This window comes from Zalophus californianus, chromosome 15, assembly GCF_009762305.2.
Source record: "Zalophus californianus isolate mZalCal1 chromosome 15, mZalCal1.pri.v2, whole genome shotgun sequence".
Classification (NCBI taxonomy): domain Eukaryota; kingdom Metazoa; phylum Chordata; class Mammalia; order Carnivora; family Otariidae; genus Zalophus; species Zalophus californianus.
The window spans coordinates 47,002,452-47,021,461 of NC_045609.1; the positions used below are offsets into that span (position 1 = coordinate 47,002,452).

General features: G+C 50.6%; 1 protein-coding gene across 9 annotated transcripts in view; it reads right to left on the bottom strand.

The window, feature by feature from the left end:
- Window positions 1-19,010, bottom strand: part of ARHGAP22 (Rho GTPase activating protein 22) — a 172,338-nt gene that overhangs the window by 109,015 nt on the left and 44,313 nt on the right. For all 9 annotated transcript variants that reach the window (XM_027594589.2, XM_027594579.2, XM_027594570.2 and 6 more), the window contains one exon: window positions 7,107-7,306. In XM_027594589.2, the coding sequence (XP_027450390.2) occupies window positions 7,107-7,306 (200 nt within the window). The remainder of the gene's footprint in view (window positions 1-7,106; window positions 7,307-19,010) is intronic.

The window sequence follows — 19,010 nt, forward strand, 5'->3', positions numbered from 1 at the left end:
TCAGAGACGCTGCCACTCGAGGCTGCGGGTGGCACCTGCCATGCTTTCTCCTCTGCGGCCGCCAAGCCTCCTCATCCCCTTGCTCTGGGCACCATGGTTTTCTAGGCCACACCAGATGTCAGGACAAGAGCTGCATCTGAATGGTGTTTTGGCCTCCAGCCTGGCCTCCCTCCCAACCCCTGCCTGTGCTGCCATTGGATGACTTCCCTCTCAGAGCTCTGAGGGCCAAGTCTGAGCCCCCAAACCTTCAGAGCCCCCTAACACCATTGACAGAATAAGGACCCAGGCTCCTGGATGCAGCACCCAAGCCCCTCCACATCCACCTTCTGGTATCCTGTCTGTGGTTGGTGTTCCTGCCAATACAATGAGCCTCGTACTTGGTCTTCAAAGACTCTGGGCTCCCTCCTCGGGCATGAGCTGCCAGACACACAGGCCCCCCAGGTTTACTTTAAGTGCATTTTCTGAGCACCTCCAATGTGCCAGGGCCAGCTATGCAGAGACCAGCTGGGCTCAGAGGCTTTGTCTGGAAGAGGGGGCCCTCTGACCCCTCGGCTCATCCACCTTCTGGGGCTCTGTCCCTGTCACATTCCCTCTCTGGCTTGAGTTTTTCTTTTTCTTGTTTAAATTAAGAAAATTTTAAGATATGGATTTAAATGAATACAGTCTCACTGTAAGAAATTAAAAGAATACAGATAAGTCTCAAGTGTCTGGGTCACCCCGTTACTCTCCATGCCCTCCTTGCAGCTCATATTCTGAAAGCTCCCAAATAAATTATTTCAGTTTTATTTCACTCGCTTTTCCAGTTAAGGTCCTATCTCAACACAGCTGAACGAATCACATTGTGCCACAAGGTAGGGTTTAAGACAGCAATTCTTTCCCATCTACGGGGTCCAGATCTCAGCCACCAGTTTCGGCTCTTTCCCACGGGGCATCTTTCTTTCTTTCCTTATGTTCATTTCTGAATAATATGCTTACGTGACCATGTCTTGAATGAAAATTCTAAGCATTACTGATGGAATTCCCAGCACGGAAGGCAGAGACTTCGCTTTATTTATGCCCCCACTCCAGGTGGCTTCCAGCAGGTCCACAGTGACAGTGGTTCTGTGGGTCAGCGCTCAGGGCTTCCATGCCCCTGCCGGAAGTTTAAGCTAAATGAAGCCCCTCCATGAGGATTCCTTTCTTCCCTCTTTCTAGAACTCCTCCCATTCAGACATTGGGTTACCTCTTCTCTTTTCCTCTCCGTTTTCCCTCTCTTCTTTCTGGGAGATTGTGTCACGTTTTTCGTCCAACCCTTCCCTTGGGTTTTTGTTTCTGGCATTTTATTTCTGGGTTCTGGGAACTGGTTTTTTTCTCTGACTGTCCATTTTAATAGTCTGTCCTGAGGATGTTGCAGATAGTTTTATATAAACGTTTTTTTCCCCAAGGCGCCTGGGCGGCTCCGTTGGTTAGGCAGCTGATTTCAGCTCAGGTTGTGATCTTGGGGTCCTGAGATGGAGCCCCGGGTCCGTGCTCAGTGGGGAGCCTGCTTCTCCCTCTGCCCCTCCCCCATCGTGCTCTTTCTCTTTCAAGTGAATAAATAAAATCTTTAAAAAAAAAAAAGAGTTTTCCCCCTGCATGGTTTTCATTGCCTCCAACTTGTTTTTTTTTCTTTCTTTCCTATGTGCACGTCTGTCCTTCACATGAGACTCTTTCCTGAAACGTGTAGTGACCCCAAGCACTTTGCCCCTACTTAGGAGTGGTTCTGTAAACAGTGATGGGAAAGCTATATGAGGGGCGGCACAGAACTGTCTACACGGCAGGCAAACAGAGAGAGATGGGCTGGGGTTGCCTCACTGGGGAAGCCCGGCTGTCGGTATATTTTGTTTTTTTCTTCTCAGCCTGTTAGATTCTTCAGTGAAAGTTCTTCATTTCCTTCCTGAGGGCTCTTCCTGACTGCTGGGGCCTGGGAGCCACCTGTGGGATGGAGACGGGGAGGGCCGAGTAACTGGAGCCCGTCACCCTGGGTCTTGCCCTCCTGTTCTGGAGATGGTGCTCCCGCCCACGGCGGGGTAGGTGTCCTCAGCCTGGAGTGCCTCTCTCCCAGCCCTCCTGGAGAACCAACTCCAGGATTACACCAGAGAGGGAGGACGGTCAGGCTCGACATGAGGTTGTTCAGGAGATCTGGGACCTCGCTGCTTTTCAAGCCGACCTTCCACCAGTTCTCCTGGTTTTGGCTCCTGTTTTGCCCTCATTTCCAGAGTTAAGTGGTCTTGCCAATTCCTGAACCTTTGGTGGGAGGTGAGGGGTGTTGCTTTGCAAAGCAGACAGATTTCTGTGCTCTCCCAGTGCTGGCTTAGAATTGAGCTCCCTGGGGTCTGTTGAGTCAGCTACCTCTTGCCCATCTGTTTTCTAGCATCCAGAGTGCTGTGATGGTGGCTGTCTCCTGTCCCTTCCAACTAGCTGTGTTCACACCTTCAAAAGCACCTGTCAGTGCTCTTTACTGGAGTTGTGGGTTTTTTTTTTTTTTAAAGATTCATTCATATGAGAGAGACACAGAGAGAGAGAGCGAGACAGAGAGAGAACGAGCAGGTGAGGGGGAGAGGGAGAAGCAGACTCCCCAAGGGGCTCGATCCCAGGACCCTGGGACCATGACCTGAGCTGAAGGCAGGCACTTAACTGACTGAACCACACAGGCGCCCCTGGAGTTGTGGGGTTTTTAAATCTGTCATCTTTAACTAGAAGTTTACATTTAACTTTTGATTTCTTTATTAATTTAGGAGGTATTATAAAGTGTGTGTTTTTTAAAATTTGAGAGAGAGAGAGAGAGCACACGCCCATGTGCCTGATGGGGGGGGGCAGAGGGAGAGGGAGAGAGACTCTCTAGTAGACGCCCCCTGAGCACAGAGCCCAATGCGGGGCTCTACTCGCGACCCTGAGATCCTGAGTCCTGAGTTGGGCCACAATCAAGAGTTGGATGCTTAACCAGTTGAGCCACCCAGGCGCCCCATGAAGTATATGTTTCATTTCCGCATGTATAGAACTTCTCTCTTTTGCACACACACCTTCACTCACTATCGTTTTGTTCTTAATTTATAAGTCTTTCTTTTGCACTATAGCCAGTGAATGTGTCAGTTTTTTTTAAAGATTTTATTTATTTGGAAGAGAGAGACACAGTGAGAGAGGGAACACAAGCAGGGAGAGTGGGAGATGGAGAAGCAGGCTCCCCGCTGAGCAGGGAGCCCGATGCGGGACTCGATGCCAGGACCCTGGGATCACGACCCGAGCCAAAGGCAGATGCCCAGCCAACTGAGCCACCCAGGCGCCCCTCTATAATTTCACTTTTTGAAAAAAATGGAGGACAATGAGTATTGTTTTTCTTTGTTTATGTATTCTTCAAAGCTATGTCACTAAGAGCATAAACATTCGCAGCTGCTGTATTTTCTCAGTATGTTATTTGTATTATTATGAAATATTTCTCTTTGTTCCCTTTTGTTCTTATCACCTTGAATTCTATTATTTCTGCTTTTGATGTTGCTAAATCTGCTCTCTTTTTGCTTGCTTGCTGCCTTATCTTTTCTCCATTGTTCTGTTTTTTAACCTTTCTGTGTTTTGTTTTGTTCTTTTTTAAAGCCAATCTTCCACTGTCTTTTAAGATTCAGGTGAATATGACCAAGTCCCATTTGTTATGATGACGGCAATGGTTGTACCTATTCCTTGCCATCCCATTTGCTTATTTTTTTTTTTTCTATTTACCTTCCCCTCTTGTTTTTTTCCTTCCTCCCATTTTCTGCCCACTTGTTGAACTGATCGCATTTAATTTGTTACATTCTTTTTCCATCCTATGTTTTGAAAGTCATACTTTCCATTTCTATTCAAAGCCCAGAGACCCACAAGTGCAGGACCTGGATGTCAGATCACTAGACTAAAAGTGAGTCCTCGAACTACAGAAATGCACCGGGTTGCTCAACAAAGAGTGTGGCGGGAGGTTCCATGGCTCAAGAAACATTTCCAGCTGAAGTGAAAACCACTAAGATGCAAAAACCTGGAATCTTATCTTAGGGAATCCATAAAGTCTGTCTGCTGACAGGCACTGGGAAAAGCAGGAAGGACGGGGGCACATTTCCAGGTTCTGTTCTAAACACCTTTGCCTAGTCTTCCCATCCGACCTTGTGCAGTCGCTTTGCTTCCATCTCGAATTTTCCCAGTCTCTATGCTCTTATGTTCTCTGCTCGTCTTTCTACTAGTTAGAAGGGGGCAGGGGAAGCGATAGGGCTTTGAGAGAGAATAAGAATATGGGCTGAGAGTCATCCCCATCATGGGTTATGTGCTCTGGGCAGCATCAAGGGTAGCTGGACGCCCCTGCTCTCCACAATTATGTCTGCTAGACAGATGACAGGCTGTCTATCAGAACGGTGCTTACTGCCTGGGCCCTTCTGTCACTGTAAACAGTGAGCAGGGCACATTTTTCCAGGAACCAGATATTGAGAATTAGTCCATTACATGTAGTTCATGCAATTAAGTGGAAATGTGTGGGCTATTTTGCCAGCAGGCATGCGGGTTTGAGATCATACTGTAGAAGCTAAATGAGTCCAATTTAACCAACAGTCTCCTTTTGATTGGGAACCTGTGCAACAGGGTTACCATCAGGTTTTGTCGGGGAGGGGGAATTATGGGAGGAAGTGTCCCAAGAGGATTTGGAGGCATCAGCCAGGCCCAGAGAGGCCAAAACAGGGGCGCTGGGCATGATGCTGGCATCTTTTGGGAGACACTGGGGCCTTTTAGAGATCCAATGGCTCTCTGGCAATGAATGCCCTGGTTTAGTTTGGATTGAGCCCCAGGCTCCTCCCGTGCCCAGGCTGATGACTGGGGGTATGGATGCCACCATTTTGTTAGCTGTTTCCACCAGAACCCACTGAAGTCTGGAAAAGATGGTGGGTGAGGGAGAGGAGTGTCTGGTTTAGGAAATCCAGGAGACAGAGCTTCCTCATGGAGCTGCATCTGATGGGCAAGGGCCAGCTCCGGCTCGCCATAAGGAATGTGTGGGGAAGCCTGGGGCAGGGGTCCACCACATGGCCTGGGCCAACTCAGTGTGTTCCTTTTGTCCACTGGGCTCGCCCAGCATCAACACACTGTTCTCCCAGGAGATGGTGCCATGGGCTGGGCCAGGAGGGGATGATGATAGGGGCCACAGACAGGGCCCCAAGAGGGTGGGGACCCTGGCAACTTTCCCAGTCATCAGAGTGATATAACACTAACAGGTCAGGCAGGAAAGCTAAGAGATCATTGAAGGGCCAAGGCGGGTCTTCAACACAAGAAGTAAAGGCCAGAAGGAAAATGGTGGTGGGCAAGCCAGAAATGTGGTGCCCAATCTGGAGAGTGGGCTCAGCGGTAGGGCCGGGGAGGCAGGGAGCAAGGCAAAGGCAGGGCTGAGGAAGCATGAGGGTACCCACCCATGGGCTAGGATTTGCAATCAGATCTGTATATGGTCTATAATCTGACCCTTAGCACATTTCTGTGACCTAGGGAATAATGTCTCCAGTTAGTAGTGATAAAACCAAAAGTAAAACAAAAGTAAGTGACTTGTCCCAAGTCATAAAGCTAGCATGCTAGACCTCATTCAGATCAAATGCAGATCTGCCTGACTCCAAAATTTCTATTTGTTCTACTCGACCTCTCTGGGGTCGTTTCCCTTCCTTATGCAACCGGGGAAGCTGGACAAGATCAGGGTTTCCTAAGCTATAGTTCAGATCCAGCTTCGTGATTTGTGTCCAACCCACTTCTCCTCTGTACTAGCATTCATGGAAAAGTTTTCCTTAAAGAATCTCACACTTGTTATTTATTTATTTTTTATTGTGGTAAAATCTACATAACGTATAACTTACTGTTTTAACCATTTTTAAGTGTGAGGCCTGCTGGGACGTGCACAGGGGCACTAAGTACCTCCACATTGCTGTGCAACACTTTTTGATTTTTTTAAAAAAGATTTATTTATTTATTTTAGAGAGAGACAGAGAGAGAGAGCACGCAAGCTTGGCGAGGGGCAGAGGGAGAGAGAGAATCCTGAAGCAGACTCCCCACTGAGCATGGAGACTGACATGGGGCTCGATCCCATGACCCCGAGATCATGACCTGAGCTGAAATCAAGAGCCAGATGCTTAACTGACTGAGCTACCCGGGCACCCCAACGCTTTTTGATTTTTAACTCAGATACATTTTAGAAGGGAAGACGTGATATCACTGTCATGGATGGAGACCAGTATCACTTTCCACAAACAGAAGTTAACTGTTAGAATAATAGCGAAGACAGAACGTTATGCACTATTACCACTGAAGGCTCGGGAGTGAGGCCTGCTCCTTCCCACCCCCATCTCCATTTTTAAGGGAGGGTCCCAAATACTGGAGATGGTTAAACAGATGCTAGCACCCAACTGATGCTTCCCCTTGACATATTCAGAAAAATTGAGAGGGGCGGGAAGGTCATCCATCCCCCTACTGTGATGGCCACGTGATCTCAGGCTGTGCCCAGGTCCCTCCTCCCACCTTGCCCATCTCTGAGCAACCTCTTTGCCCCCCAGGCCCCAGCTCTACACTGTGAGGCCTGCTGAGACGTGCACAGGCTCCCACCCACCTAACCCCAGACCAGGCGGATCTTCCAGTACTGGCGGAACACGGAAGCAGCCACTGAAAAGCAGAGGCATTGGACACGGGGGCTCCACGGTAAGCCAGATTTCAGTTTGAGGTTAGAATTGTCTTGGGTACCCATGTCCTTGGACAGTGGAAGTAACAGGGATGTTACCAAGAGGCTGAAAAGAACCTAGGGAAGACTTGCTTTCCTAAGCTGTGCAAGATGCTCTCTACCAACATTCTATGGAGACACGTTCATTACTCGAGCTGTGGATTTGCTTCAGTAAAACAAGCTAGGATGCCTGGAACATGGGGGCTGAGAATAAAAACCACTTTGGAAATCCTGATGAGGTGCCACTTGTGAGTGAAGTCAGTGGCTTGGGGGATTGAGGAGCAGAGGCCCAGACAGGAGGATCTCTCTGCCTTCTCCCCTCTCCTGGGCATGGTTAGCCCCCCTTGGGCCCTGCCATGATGGCCCAGGACACAAGACGTATGCCTCTTACCTGGGGCTTGGTCTCGTCTTTGTCCTTGTAGTAGAAAAGCTGATCCCCACGCAGCACAAACCAGCGCTGCTGCCAGTTCTTCATGATGCTCCTCTGCTTCTTCAGCCAGCCCTCCTTCAGCACGGGGCCCAGCTGGCGGCGGCAGGGCAGCCGCCCTGGGCTGCGGCTCTGTTCCCCCATCACCAGGCTTTTGGAGCGGGCTGGAAGCCAAAAACACACACAGTGAGTATGAAGGATGCGTGACCCCCCCGTTCTGGCATCCCCTCTACCCTGTGGCCAGGGCATGGGAGCCTAGGCCAGCAGGACATGATGGTGCTTGGCATACGCCCCCTGCATTCCAAGGGGCACGGGCTGGAACACCTCAGCAGCAGCAGCAGCTGCCTAGGGGTATCCACCTGGGCCAGGGGCACAGCCTGCCCGTCTGGTTAGCTTATGCTATGTCTCTAGCTTCCTAGGTTCTTCATTTCCCCCGGTTTGTTCATCCATCCATGCATCCATGCATGCATGCGCACATCCATCCACCCACCCACCAATGCATGCATCTATCCACAAATCCATCCATCCATCCATCCATCCATCCATCCATCCATCATCTTTCCATTTGTTCAATAGTTCATCCATGTACTCATTCAGCAGCTATTTATTGAGTTACCCATATGTGTCAGCACTGTTCTAGGTGCAAGGGATAAAGCAGTGAAATAAGGAATAGATAAAAATCTGGGTCTTCCTGGAGCTCACATTCCACCAGGGTTTCTGTCACTCAGGCCCCGAGGGAGCTGGCCCCATTAGTCCCCCTCCCTGGTTTCTGCACGGCACCCTTCTCTGGAGGCATCAGACTTGAACATCATTGCCCAGAACCCCAAAAGCTACCCTGTTGCTTCGCTGGGATCATCTTGGCAGAATGGGCCTAGACAGCGGGGCCTCTGATTCAGCTGCTGGTTGTAACTTGTTATGGCTCCCTGGCCGGGCAAAGGGGCCATCTCTCCAACCTCAGCGTCTCGGAGTGCCCACCAGCCCTTCTGCCCGGCAGGCTTCCTCTGCTCCCCACTTGACACCACTGACCGGCACCCTGCCGGGACTGGTACTGCCCTTCACAACAGGTCCCCTACTGACCCTCCTCTAGCCCACCACCTCCCCCCTCTCCTCTGTCTCAGGAAAAGCTCCTCTCCCCTCCCTGGCCAGTATCAAGCATACTGTGGCAGCAGTAGCCAGGAGGAGCCATCCTGGACTTATGAAGGACAGTTCTTCTAAATGTAATCACACGTGTAATTCTTAGCCCATGGAGCCTAACTTCTGACTGGAACGCATGTTCCCTGTGACCCACAGTTCTGGCGTTGTACCATTCTGTGTGTGTGTGCGTGTGTGTGAGCTCCTCCCATTATACCAGTGACTGCTGAGTTCCCTAAGCCTGGCCTACCCCCTGCCCATGCTGTCCCACTAACATGGACCTTTCTTCCATCCCTTTCTCACTCAACTCCTGGCTTTGGATGCTTGGTGAGCTCCAGCTCAGATACTTCTTCTGCAGAAACTTCCTTCTGAATCTCCTTCAGAGAGTCATCCCCTCCCCTACCAGGACATGTGACCTTGGCTTGCCATTATCTGGGGCTGCCTTTCTGCCCCAGCAGACCGAGGTGCATGGCAGGGAGGACATGATGTCTTACCCAGTTCTACATGTGTGGCCCTCACCACATGCTGCTCAGGGAATGGATGTAAGTCATGCTTATCAAACATGCTGGGCTACTTGGGCCCACCCTAATTAGTAGGTATGTCTGTGTCTTACCATGGCATTAAATGTGCCATGACACTCAACTGCTCACCGAGGAGATCATATAGTTTGGTGGTCCCCAGCTTTGCCTCGAGTGACATATGGCCTGGGATCCAATCCTGAATCGGCCACTTTTACGGGAGCAAAAAATAAGGAGGCCATCCCATGGGCCCTGCTCTAGAAGGGGTCAGCTCACCGACAGCAGGGGGATTAAGGGGAGACATCATCCTCTCTGCCACTCTGAGCTTCTGTGATAGCCCAGACTACGTCAGTCCGCACCTTCTCCACCTTGATTCCCCGCTGCCCTCCCTCGGCTGTGGTGAGGCAGTGCTCAATGTTTCAGCCTTGTCTTGTCTGTGCTTCTGCCCAGAGAGCAAGCAGCCTGTTTCCAGGCTCACCCTAATGCACAGAAGAGGGACTGTCGATCCCTGAGGGCAGAGGGTCTTTCTCAGAGACTAAAGGGAAGGCAAATCAGAGAAGGCAGGTGGTACGACTCGGCTCCTCCTTCCAGGGAAGTGGCCCACCTCTGAAGCCCTGCGCCAAGGGCTGAGCTTCACTTGCTCTTGAACTCACGGGCTGCTCCCTACCTTTGCTCCCCACCTTTCTGCGGGTCCTGGGCCCCATAAGTACCAATGTGTACTAGATTAAACTCTACTTCCCTCCTTTATTTCTGTGGCTGTTTACTATTCCTGTGAGTTACCTAAAGATTCCCTCATCACTGGGTATTTGGAGTCCTTCCAATGTTAGTGATTTAATTAAAGAGACAATGGGGTCCAGCTGAAGAAATACAGGATCATGGCCAGCTCTGTGAATTGTCTGTGCCTCAGTGGGCTGATAGGCAAGCTGGGAGCATGGGGGAGGGTGATACCTGACCCTCCAGAGTGAGCTGGGGGAGGAGAGATGGCCACGTCTGGCAGAGTGCATGGATGGCATGGATGTGGTGCCCCGTCACTGGTTACCATGGCAGTGAGGATCCTGCTAATGGAAATGGTGCAGTGGGTGTCTCCATGCAGAACTGTTTTCTGGAGATGGGTTCTCAGGGCGGGCTCACGGGACAGAAGGCATGGACTTTTCTACAGCTTTTAGCTGGTTAGGTGCCATTACACCCTTCCTTCTAAAAATGGCGTGTGGATATATTACAACACACAAAATTATACCAGTGTAGCACTTGCTTCATAGCCATCAATATGAAATGTCATAATTTGAACATTCCTACTCAATAATTTAGTAGTATGAAATGACACTTAGTTACTGTCTTAGCTCACCCTGTTACCGGGGTACTTATCAGGGGGACATCTTTGCATCAGCTCCACTCCCTGTATAAAGCTTCTGCTCGCTCTCTTTGCTCACTTAACCAATTGGAAGAGCTGGCTGGGGGTGGGGGAGCAGCTGGGGTCCTCGTAGGTCTCCTGGTCACCTAGGCCCCCTTCTCCTCTCGAATGAGCCTTAGTAATTCTCTAGAAGTGTCCCTGCAGCCCTAGAAAAGCTGCCCTTCCATTTCCAGGTGCCCAGAGAACCACGCCTGGGGTCTGCGCTGCACTCCGCCTCGGCTCCGCACCTCAGCTGTTCTGCAGGAAGAAACCCTTGGGCGGAGCTGCTGGCAGACAGCTGGGGGCCTGTGCCTGACACGACCCCACAGCATCGGGAAGGACCTCTCAGCTCCCAGGGCTGTACCTGCCCCTCCATCTCTCGTCCCATCTCAAGCTGTACAGGGCCTGCAGCAGGGCTGGATTCACCGGACACTGACTGATCCCGTTCCAGGGCCCAGGGCTGTATGGGGCCCTAGGGGCTTGGGCACTCGGGTTACCCCAACCCCAGTATTCTGGTGGAGTCTGACAGAGGACTGAGGTGGGAGAGGGGACAGGTGTGTCCCCTGCTTACAGAGTTTTCTTCCCTGGGTCTCAGTTTCTTCATCTCTAAAATTCCTTTAATAGGTTGAGGATCAATGGTAAAATGAAGTCAACGGTGCTAGGATTTTGTTTTTTTAATTACTTGAGATTTCTAACATGAGCCTTGACAGAACCTGGGCCCCTGTGGGTGAAGAATTTGGCTCAGGCCTCCTGTCTATTTGCATATTCTCCTTTTCCTCTTCTTAGGGAATCTGTAAAGGCTGTGTAGGACCTTCCACCCTTCTAAAGACCCTCTGGGGTCTCTAGTGGGGAATCTGGCTTTACAAAATGTTCTAGTGCCACATCTCTGGTTCTGTCTATTGTCTTCTAGTACAACAGGGCCTGAAAGGGTCTCATTTGACAAGAGCATAGCTCCGGTAGGACCCAGAATACACCTGCCCTGCCTTCCATACCCCCTATAATGTCTTGAACAGGGCCAGCACATAGTAGGAGCTCAATAAAAATTCAGTGGCTCATCAGTGCACCCCAACACTGAGGAATGCTGGGAGCCCTCGGCCGGGCCCTGGGCCATCTCCACAGAGACAGTCTCTATCCAGGCCTGTCTTCCCAGGAAGGCTGAGCTCTCGGAGCACAGAACACTAGATGCTGAGCCTAGTGGACAGAAGGTGCCCAGAAAGAAATAAATGACTGCAGTGTGAGTGATCTGCTGTTCCCTCCGTGTTTTCGGCCCTGATCCCCAGGCCCTGGGCACTACCCTCCCGAGGGCTGCAGGTATGGAGGAGGCAGGCAGGGGGCTTGGGGCTTGTTTCCTGGGGCAACGGGGCTGGGTCTGCCCTGCACTGGTCTCTGAGTAGATCCCTGCCTGCCCTGCCCCAGGCTCCCTCAGAACACAGGAAGAACCAGCTCCTGTGGCCTCATTCATTGGCAGATGCTGCTTAGGCTGCCTGACCAGCCCAGGCTTTTCCCCAGCTGATCAATCACAGGGATACTATTTCTTATAAGGCTGATTGAGTGTCTTGAAAGGAAAATAATCATTGTTATGATTTATTAATAACCACTGTTCTTGTCCTCAGCATTTCATTGAGTCAACTCATTCAGTGCTTTAAATGCTTAGGCAAAGCTTTCAACTCAAGCAGCCTGGACATTCTGAGGCTCCAGACCTGATGCGAGTTTCCCAAGAGGGCCAAGGAGCAGGCCCAGGGCAAGCTCGTGACTTCGGGGAAGGAGGGTGCCCTCCGCCCTCCTCCCAGTCAGGGCTCTTCTGCTCACATCACAACCATTCACTCATTCATTCATCCATTCATTTCTGCCTTCCAAATCTACAGAACCGCTCCAGGTACAGCGCAGTACCTTGAGTCTTTGGTGTTTCCTGGGAGCCCCCCACACACTTGCAAACACACGCTCATGCATGCACACACTCACACACTCATGCACGTACACACTCTTACACACACACACACACACACACACACAGACACACACACACTGGCAAACATACACACACTCAGGCACACAGAGCTCCCCAGGAGGGAGCAAAGTTGCTACGTCTTCACAGTCCTTATTCCCGGGGAGACGTCAGAACTCCAGGTGGAGGAAATGGAAGTTAAGTGCACCAAGGTTCATTTGTTATTAGATAAGGGCAAAGCGGAAGCAGCATCAAGGTGTTGCTAGGACAAAATGAGAGGCGGGGGCGGCCCATCAGGCCCTGATTCACGACCGTGCCTACCAAGGAAGTGGGGAGCTTTCGTTTCTCAGAGCTGAAGAAATGAAAGACGTGAACAGGTAATGTACAGAACAGGAAATAAGAATGGCCAATCGAGATGTGCAGAGATGCTGAATTTCAGGAGTAATCAACGAAGTGCAAACTAGAGCCAGAAGATAATACAGGACTGTGTACCTTTAGGCAGGTAAATTTTTTAAAGTCTGGTAATGTCATGTGTTAGATGGGTTGTGAGTAATTTTAAGCCACTACACAGAGGGTAACTGGGTTGTACTTACTAAAGTTAAAAACGTGTATAGTCTACAACCCAGCAATTCTGCCTGTTGCCTGTGTCCTCCAAGAAAGAACCACGAGTGCACAGGCAGTGACCCACAGGGATGCCCTTGGAGCTCTCTGTGTGATCCCTAAAAATGCGGAAACCCCAAATGGCCAACAATCTGAAGATGGCCAAAAAGACTGTGCTGTCTTCACGTTGTAAGATGCTTTGCAGAAGTTAAGCAGAACGAGGTGAATGTATGTAAGTTAACATGTTTAGTCCCCCTTCTTATCAAGCACCTCAGAAGAGATGTCTTCAGTCCCTTTTCTCTAATTCCTCTCCTGGTCCCTTTTCTTTTTAGTAAAATATATATAACATGAAATTTACCGTTTTAGCCATTTTGAAGTATACAGTTCAGGGGCATTCACTCCGTACACATTGCTCGGTAACCATCACCACCATCCAGCTCCAGAACTTCTTCATCATCCCAACTGCTCCCTGTGCTTCTGGGACCCCACCCAGTCAGGTTTCCCCTACTCTGCCCCACTCAGACTGCTCCTCTCAAGGCGGCAGTGACCTTCCATGGCTCAACCCCACAGTCAAGTCAGTCCTCCCATTCCTTGACCCCTGGTGGTACTGGATCCAGTTGGTAACCTCCTTCCTCCAGGGCCATTTCCACCCTGGGGCTCCAAGACCATGCTCCCTGACCCTCCCCTCCTTCACTGGCCATGACACTGTCTCACCTTCCTGCCTCAATCCAGAGCCCAGGGCTTGTCCTTGGACTCCATTTCTATCCACACTCAGTGTCTCAGGGATCTGTTTCTGTCTCAGGGGTTAAACACCATCCGTGGGCACAAGGCGGCTGTGCAGAGACCCACCTCTCTGTCACGCTGTCTACAGGACACTGCCAATGTCACATGCCCGAAGCGGAACTCCCAGGCTTTCCGGGCCCTGACCCTACTGCTCCCATGGTCTCTGCCATCATTCCGTGGAAACACCATCCTCAGCCTGCCATCATTTCTCACCTGAATTCCTGCTGGAACTCTTCTGCAGGCTGTCACCCTGCCACCCCCTCTGCAGCCTCTAACGGGCAGCCAGCCAGCGTTTTTAAAGATGGGAGTTAGAGCATATTGCTCCCTATGGAAGCCCTGTGGGACTCCCTGTTTTGCTCAGTGTAAAAGTCAGAACCAACAGTACAGCCTACAGGGGTCCTCTGGCCCTGGCCATGCGACCTCTCCGGCTTTCCCAGCCCTGGCCACACTGGTCTCTGCTGTCCCTCAGACCGGCCGGCAATGCACCAGCTGCCCGGCTCTGCACCTGCGCCTCCCCGCCACTGCCCCATCCCAGCAAGGCTTCTCACAGCCCCTTCGTTCTGAACTCAATGCCACCTTCTCACTGAGGAAAGCCTGACCACCCTTTAAAAAGGCACCCACAAGCCTCCCAGCTTCCCTTTCCTGCTTTATTTTAACATTTACTTAAATTCTGTTACAGTGATGGAAGAAAGCAAGTTACGGCACAACACACAAAATGTAAACCTCTATTAAAAGGGAAGAAAAAACACAACCCCCAAACAAAGGACATCACATTGTATTTGTGGTGGGTGCATGTATTTGCAGAGAAAACACGTCACAGCCCTAAAGGTGACTGTTTGTAGAGGGAAGACGGAGCTGTGGGCATGTGCATTTCACATGGGGAAGGAACGCACGTGTTACTGAAAGTAAATGAAAATAAACACTGCAAAATGAAAGAGTTCTTTTGGAATGGAACGGGATCTCCTTAGGAGATCTAAAATAACAAGTAAAATATCACTGGATTGATAAATGTCTACAAATATTTAACTGTGACAAGCATCACACTAGGCTGTGGACCTCAACACAGACGAGGGAGGAGCTTCCAGACTGAACAGACCCGGACCCAGGCCCATCTGTGGCCCTTCCAGGGGACCAGGTCAGGGGGCCCCTCTCTGTGAGCCCTTCTGGTGGAGCCTGGGTCCTCTCCAGCCTATCTGCTCTCCCTCCACATAAGGAGGGGCTCAGTGAGGGTGTGTGGGTCACTCAACCACCCAGTGGTACAACTACTGGGGCTTCCCGAAGTGCTGAAGCTTACAAATTGCTTAGAACACATCAAAGACACCTTAGATTGTAGATCATGTTGAAGCTTTGCCCGGATTCCCTTGGATCCCTTTCCCCGTTTTTATGTGCACCTCCCCCTCCCCCCCACCCCGCATCGCTACTGCTTTACTTCCAGCAGCTCACCCTGGGGTGGGTTTCAGGGCTGCAGGACTGTTTTGGAGGCTTGCCCTGGGGCTCATGGAGACGGTTTTGCACTAGGAGAACCAGAAGTGCCTGGGAATTTACATGCCCCCAGCCACCAGCCCTTGGCCCGAGACTCCTGGGTGTGGGATCCTGAAAACTCCTGCAGCCTGGTTTCTAGTTGGAAGCCACTCAGAGGGGTAAAAAAGTGTAATTCACACTTCAAAATTCCAGAAGGCTCAGGCTGACACTTCCCTGGATTGGGCTTCTACCAAGCTTGGCTCTCTTCCCCGTCCTGCTCCCCCGCCCTCTCACTGGTGTCTCCTGGGGGCACCTCTTTGATAAATGACTTCATGACAATCCTCATCTCAGGATCTACTTAGGAGAACCCCACCTAACATACCCGATTGCTTTCCAGGCCTTTCGAATAGGCCTGTGGCAGCAGCATCAGCCTTGGGCAGCTGCTGGAGCATCTGGCCTGAGCAGCGCTCACTGGGGTTGGGCGCCCTGCAGCCGGCCTGGGGATGATTTTCCATCAGCAGCTTTATAAGTGCAAGCCCAGGAGCATGGAGGAGTGGCCGCCCAGGAGCTAAAACATAATTGATTTATACAAGTCAATGGGATTTTAAAGCCAGGCTGGAAAACTAGCAAGATGGCTTTCAGAGTGGAATTGATTTAAAGGGTAAGTATTGAGGCTGAAAGATTGATTGAACAGAGAGGTGAGGTAATGGAAGGGGCAATCTGGAGGGCGGGACAAGACAGTTTCATAACGTTAATGCAATCTGCAGCAGAGGGCGAGGGGGCCTCGTCAGGTGCCCATGCTGTCCTGGGAATATGGACGGCTCGAGCCACGGTGATTTATTACACCAGGGTTCTTGAGTGTCCCCTACTTTTTTTTTTCCACTTGTTACCCAGCATTCTGTCTGGACTCCATTTGGTCATCTGTTCTCTGTTAGGTCCCCCATCTAAAGGGACTAGAGAAGCAGCCAGGCCCTCATAACGGATCTCACTTCAGGGCCTGGAGGATGAAAGACAGCAAGGGGGAAAACCTACTCCCTTACAAGTGAGAAGTACAAATTCCAAGATAGTGCTGAGGCTGTCTAGAAAGTTGGGATTTTTTCATAATGATTAATGATTTTTAAAAAATCAATATAAAAGATCACATTCTTAAAAGCCATTTTTGTTGGCTCTTTTTGGGTCTGCCTCCCCGCTCCACTGGTGCTGGTCTTTGGCAAGAGGGAGCTGAAGGCAGAGAAACACCCAAACACCTTGATCTATGCTTCCCTGTAGCACGGTCCCTCAGATTCAGCTGGATCTGGCATTCATTGATCCATTCATGCAGGCCTTCTGGGCATCCACCCAGTGCTAGCCACGGGGGGCATGGAGATGAAAGGCATGGGCCTGCCCTGGCAGAGGGAAAGGGGGAGCAGAGATGCCCAAACACAAGGTCTCATGGTCATCAGCACATGTAAGGGGACATGGGAACATGTAGGCGGCAGGAGGAAGTCAGGCTGGGAGGCTGGGAGGCCAGTGGGGAGGCTGAAGCTGGATGAAAGAATGGAGTGAACATTGGAGGGGATCAGGTTATGCCCCCAAAATATGCCACTTGCTTGATGGCAATATGGCCATATGGCACATTGAGTATTTTGAGTTGCAGGCAACTGAGAAATACCAAACACCGAAGGAGCTCTCTTTCTTTCCCCTTTCTGCCTAAAAGAAAGGTATGTATTTCCTTTATAGGTGCCTCTCCTACTCCTGTACAAGGAAGAGGAGAGTAAGACTCTGTCATCTGAATAACAAACCTTGCTAAATAACCTTATCTATCATACACTTCCTAATCACCATCCCACAATGTACTGCCCCTGGGGTTTAACTGTCTTTCCTCCTGTTACTGGGTCTTCTGTCAGTTTAATTAGCAGGTCCCAGATTCAGAACTTAAGAGGGTAGAGGAAAAGTTTTTCATCCCCTGCACTATAAAAGGCCGGGAGAAGAGGGGTGTGGCCAGCAGGGGGCACAGGAAGCCATGCAGGATGAGAGAGCATGAGGTCAGACCTGGGAACTCTGGCTCCCCAGCTCTTAACACTGACTCTCACAGGACCCACATCTCTCCCCTAGAACAGACTATACTCTAACCCCTCCTACTCAAGACTAATGAAAAAACTCTTCCTCTGAGAAAGACAAGCCTGATGGACCTCCATCCATTTCTATCTACAAGCTGGACCTCCAACCACCAACACAGTGATGTCGCTCCTGCTGCGTCTCCTTTGAAGAGGCCGTGCCTTAGCCATCACTGACATGGGTATGAAGTGGAGATGAGGAGAAGGCCTCTGTGAGCCAGGGCTCTGCCAGATCCCCAGCTTCACCTCCTTCTCACACCACATACCTCACTCTTTCCAAGCCAATGACTGGTCCCCACATAGGTCATTTGATGCCACATCTCTGCATTTCAGTACTTGCTGGCTTGATGAGTCCTGACTCACTCTTGAGGCATCAGTGTAGCTGTTTCCTACCACGTGAAGATTCCTCTAGGAGCTTCTCAAAGCAGAGGGGTCGACTTCCATCCATTATGCTGCCGTCATGACTGGCACACGCATCTGGCCAGATATCTCTGCACCATATTGATTTGTGAGCTTCTTATGGCCAGGGAAGGTGCCCTCCCTGGGCCTGGATCCCCACACTGTAGCACTGAGCTTCTCAATAAATGCTTGCTGAGTGAATGAACGAACATGAGACAGGAATCCTCAAGTTCAAAGAAGATGGGGAAGATCAAATCCAAGAGACCTTGTGTTTCTCTAGATGATCTTCTTGGTTTGGAAGAAATCTACCAACAGGATTTCTCCTACCCTCGGCTTTTTTTCATCCAATTATAAAGTTAAAGGGCATGAGATCATTGATTCCATTCCCATAATCGGAGAAGTGATAAGCAAGGAGACAAAGCTCAGAGCCGAACTGTTGTTTTCCTACTTTTCCTGGTTTGACGGTTGGTCTGGAGAGGCTATGTGAGGTCACAGAAGGGGTACAGAATTTGGAGGTCTGAGGCCTGTTGGCCTCTTGCAGTCCCCCAGATTTCCATATAAAATCGGAGCAAAATACAAATCCTATCTACCTCTCAGACTTTGGTGAGGATGAAATGAAGGGTATTTTGAAAGTGCTCTGGAAAGGGAGAGGCGCTGAGTGATTGGTGGTCAGTACTGTTTTTTTTATTACCGCTGGCTGAGCGCCTTGGAAGCCTCTCTCCTCTCTCTGCACCAGAGCACCTGGCCCAGCCTCGATACCTCCAGTTCTGTTAAGATCAGCAGGCCATTCACCAGGAGCCTGGGATCGGTGGAGTCAATGTAATTCAGTATCGATTATAAATTTCATTTCTGTCTGCCTACAAGCCATTAGCTTAGATCAATATATTCTCTACCCTTGGTTAAGTAATCATTGAGGCTGTTGATGATTTCAGCAGAGTCAGGGCATGTCCCTGGCTGTCTTGGTGGGGGAGCTCAAGGCAGTCTTCTGGCCCAGGCTTACCAAACCCAATTCAGGCCTGTCTTGCAAATAAATCATTTATTCCCACCTTCAAACAGTAAGAGCGTGGCCAGCTCTCTTAGTTCTCTGGGGCCAGAAGTCCAGCCTGGAGCTCCTCTGGCCCAGCATCTGGTAGTGTCCTGTGTCCTAAGAGTGCTGGTGTTACGAACTTTGGGCATCTTCTAAAGGTGAAGACCTCAGTTTTCCTATCAGCTGGGATCTGGGAGGAGAGGCAGGGGAAAGGAGGCTTGGGTTCACAGTGCATCTCTCCAGGACACACTCTGGGGGTTGGAACAGTGTCCAGAAGCAGGGGAACCTAGCTGGTAGTAGCTGAGTGCTCTGAGTAGATGGGCTCTACACAACAGCCCCGCTGTCTCCTCACCCCCTCCCAGGTGGGAAACGCCATTGCTCCCAGAGCATTTACTGGACAGTGGCTCTCTCCCTGTTCTCAGCCACTCCCTGCAGACACACTGCCCACCCTGCAGTGAGCATCAGTGTCTGATGCTCCATCCAGCTACGTCACTCCCTTGTTTAAAGCCCTACCTGGA